This window comes from Notothenia coriiceps, unplaced genomic scaffold, assembly GCF_000735185.1.
Source record: "Notothenia coriiceps isolate Sejong01 unplaced genomic scaffold, NC01 NC01_scaffold00026319, whole genome shotgun sequence".
Taxonomy (NCBI): Eukaryota; Metazoa; Chordata; class Actinopteri; order Perciformes; family Nototheniidae; genus Notothenia; species Notothenia coriiceps.
In genome coordinates, this window is record NW_011359020.1 from 68,534 (window position 1) to 72,947 (window position 4,414).

Below are 4,414 nucleotides of genomic sequence, written 5' to 3' on the forward strand. Positions count from 1 at the left end.
GCCCACCATTGCACACGCGGCTATATATGGGTTTAGTATTCTCATGGTGGTCACATACTAGATAAATGGATAAGTGTTGGGTTTCAGATAAAGATGTCATTGAATATATGGTTTAATTTCAGGAGTCCGAACGTGAGCTACCGCAGCCAGGCGAGCTCTTTGTTCCCGTTTACCTTTCAAGAAAGAACCATGCAACATGAACACAGACCACCGCCGCTCTCTTTACCCCAGGCGACTTTCTGCCGCTTTCCTCCGTGGTGCAGTGCTGATCGTTTCACCACGGAGGAAAGCACTTCACTAATTGCAGTACCCATAAGGAGCTGTACAAATGCCGCAGTTTTTGCGTGGCTGTGTATTTAGTTGAAAGCCCAGTGGCGATCTGCTCATCTCTCATCGAAATAATATGCTACAAAGGGGCGGACTGGCCATCTGTGTGTTGAACTTTCCTGTCGGCTCCCAGACCGTAGTCGAGGAGGGCAGAAGCAACAAGCTTCAGGTTCAATAACCCACTTTAGCTTAAATGACTGGAGAGAGGCGAGCTCTTCTTGGGAGGCCGTTGCATTTATTTAGCTGTTCTTCTGTTTCACAAAATACATCACAGACCTCTGTTTTTCTGCTGCTTCGTTTCACTTCCAGAAACATACACGTTACCTCACTGTCGCTCTACCATCCACAAACACACATGCACAAGCCACACCCCTCTCTCTTTCTCTCTCTCTCTCTCTTAAAGGGACAGCGATCTCATCTCACTCTGCATCACCCTAATATCATAACATGTGTGACCTGGAGAATCACAGAACGGACGATCGTCCTTGTTATTATGCCGTTTAAACCAATTATTTAAATGTGTTTGTTAAATTCGGCATCATGTGAGTTGCGCTTACAGGTCCACACACTGCTTCCCCGCAGCGAGGCTCCCCCGTCCTCCTGCTGATAGTTGACGAGCGTCAAGCTCCTCAACCCCTCCCCGTTGATAATTATCGATCGTTGGCACGCTGAATAACATATATTTTTTTAAATGGCACTTCATATCAAAAAGGTTGCCGACCCCTGATATAGACACTCTGATAGCATGTGTTTCTGCTTACCTTAATGTTGTTGAGGTTGACCTCTGTCAAGGAGCTGTCATTGCTTTTTATCCTCTGCAGAGTTTCGTCAACATTAGTGGGATTGGGAGGCTCATCAAATACTGGGGTCATCTTCTCCCCTTTGATCACATCTAGAGACACCCAGGCAGAGGTCAGGTTAACATGCTACATGCTTTGGGCATCTTTGAATAAACAGTTATATTCAATGACTGTACTTACTGTTGTAACCCTCTTTAGATGAGGTCCCATCATACGTCTGACTACTGGTGACCAGCGTGTGAACACCCAGTATCGCTGTGAAACAAAAGCAAAACTTAAGAGTCAGCAGCCGTGGGCAGAAATCAGTGTGTAAGCATGTGTTCAGTGAATGAAAAGTAACTCAATCTTGAGGCCATAGCAGAGAAGAGGCTTTATTTTTGCTCAGTTAGCCCTTGTATTCCCCTATCAACACCTACAGTAAAGGAAGGAGGCCTGGGAAGGACAGTCAGAGCTTAACAGGCCCTTTCACAATGACTACTAAGCTCTCTCAAAAAGTATTTCTTCTTACCTGCTAGATCACACAGTTCCGTGTCTGTGGCGCTGGACAGGGCTTCCTCTAATTCTGGATCGAGGGTTGTGATTTCCTCTTGGCGTGTTTCTATTGGTCTCTGCTTAGGAATGAATACTTTACCTAGGAGGGAAAAGATGGTGAGTGAGTCAGCCCTCATAAACATGGGCGGGCAATCAATTACAGAAACTTCAACACAGACGGATGAAATGAGTACATGATGCAGGCAGCGTCAGGTTCTTTGAGAAGTTACACAACGTCACATTTATATAAAACTGTTCACTTTTGAATAATGTGACATTGTTCTACATACGTACATTGCTATCCTCTTGCCTTGAGCCACAGTCATACGTTTGCAAGACTGCCAATTGCTGTCTGCGTGTGTCCAAACATGCCCAGATCAAGCAACTGTATGATTATAAACACACATACGTTTGGAATTGACACCAAGCAAGCGTTCCCTCTGCAATGCACATGCCTCCGCTAGTTTACTTAAATCAAGCTTTTTTTTCAGTTACTTAGATATTGGGACCTATTGTCTCTTTGACACATTTAGTGTCTCCACTTCGGTCAGTGTTAACCCTACCCAATGTTATGGAATGAAGACAAAAATAATCAATTGAAGATTTTTGTTTAGGCCAAGTTAATAATGAAAATGAAAACATGTGCCATTTAACTAAGACTGGGCCTCATGCTATTTCACGCAACATTCATTCTGGCAGAACTGTCTCACAAATTTGGCATCACCATGGTAACCTATCTGAGGCAAGAAACGGAAAGAGCGAAGGAAGTCATGGAACAATGAAGGGAGTCTAATCTGAACCGCACTGCTGGGGCAACACACACTGAGAGACCATGCAGTGGGTGCCATTTGCTCCAATCTGCCTGTCTCCTTACACAAAAACACCCCAAAACCAGGCAGCCCCCCCCCCCTTCCATCCCTCCAACTCAGTCAAGCTAATCAAATTGTTCATACTGGTCCCAAATGGGGGCTCTGGCACTTCCTGAGGGCCAGTAAACAGTAAAATACAGTCATCGGGCCGCATCCTGTGCCAGTCCCTCTGGAGAGACATTTAGCCCCCCAGAGGCAGAGCTGAGAAGACGGAGCCAAGAGACAGACGGGCCTAAAGTCCTGTCACTTGTATGATCCCACATGAGCGTATATCATGGAGTAAACAAACTAAATAGATCAAACAAGGCAAGGCAATAACGCAGGGTCTGCTCGACACTAGAGTCAGGCAACAGATTGTGTCATTTGTGAAAACCTAAGTCGTGCATTAATCGCTGCTATTCACAAAAGAAGAACACATAATACATCATGGGTGTCGCATGCTGAAAGCAGTACTCTAATGTTGTTTTTAATGCAAGACAACAGTACAATACCTAAATGATCATTCCAGTCCATTCCGATTTGGGTCTGTTTTTGAAAATGATTTTATTGGATTAGGATGCAAAATGACTAGCTAAGTGATATACAGATATATAACAAAGGAGAACAAGCCCTCATTGCACAGAAACAACTGTTTGAATGGAGCAAGGGAGATGTTGAATCGTTCTGTTAGTTCGTGGATGGTTAAAACAAACAGTTGGCTCTCAGTTTCTCTTCCAAATAAATGTATTTAAATCACAGATAATTATGGCAAACAAATTAAATATGATGTAATCAACCAGAACAACCCTATTAACTTAACATTTAGTACATCTTTAGCAGCACATTTGTGGTAACTGATGTCATTTGCAGTACCATGTCCCTGTTACACATGGCTGCCTAATGGCAAACCCTTTAAATGTGTAAGCAATTTATTTTAAAAAACCTGTATACTGGAGGCGTGTGATAGAGCTGCTCTGTGTTGTCATTGGTCAACCAGCCACACCCTCCACTGTAACCTCAACAAACAAGATGTTTATCAGACTTGAACAGAAGCCTTCCCTGAATGCTTTTATTAGTGCAACAAGTTATATTCCTTTACGCTGACGCATGATGATAATGTCAACTTAAACCTCAACCACTGGAAAATACAATCACAAGCATTCATTCACCAGTCCCCATCCAACCAGAACACAAATGTCAATTAGAAAGACAAAACAATGGATTCTAGCACATAATAAAAAGTGACTCGTATAATAGGGTGGTTAAAAGGCTGCAGAGGGATTTAAGCAGGCAGTTTTTCCTCTGAATAATGTGTGTGTTACTAAGAGGACACACACACACACACTCATGACCACATTATTTATCAGCAGGGGGTGAGTTTAACAAGGGGAAGAGCTGCATTCCACAGAACCAGCACAGTGATTTATTTTCCATGTTGTCATAGGGCGGACACACACACACACACACACACACACACACACACACACACACACACACACACACACACACACACACACACACACACACACACACACACACACACACACACACACACACACACACACACACACACACACACACACACACACACACACACACACACACACACACACGTACACGACGACGACACACGACGACGTACACTACGTACGTACGTACGTACGTACGTACGTACGTACGTACGTACGTACGTACGTACGTACGTACGTACGTACGTACGTACGTACGTACGTACGTAGTACGTACGTACGTACGACGACGACGACGTACGTACGTACGTACGTACGTACGTACGTACGACGACGACGACGTACGTACGTACGACGAGACGACGTACGACGACGACGACGACGACGACGACGACGACGTACGTACGTACGACGTACGACGACGACGACGACGACGTAC

The 4,414-nt window shown here is 44.5% G+C and overlaps 1 protein-coding gene across 1 annotated transcript in view; it reads right to left on the bottom strand.

Moving 5' to 3' along the window:
- Window positions 1-4,414, bottom strand: part of tmod2 (tropomodulin 2) — a 17,190-nt gene that overhangs the window by 4,318 nt on the left and 8,458 nt on the right. The window contains exons 4-6 of the mRNA XM_010784288.1: window positions 1,636-1,758; window positions 1,308-1,382; window positions 1,049-1,219 (exon numbers count right to left, since the gene is read on the bottom strand). Of these exons, the coding sequence (XP_010782590.1) occupies window positions 1,049-1,219; window positions 1,308-1,382; window positions 1,636-1,758 (369 nt within the window). The remainder of the gene's footprint in view (window positions 1-1,048; window positions 1,220-1,307; window positions 1,383-1,635; window positions 1,759-4,414) is intronic.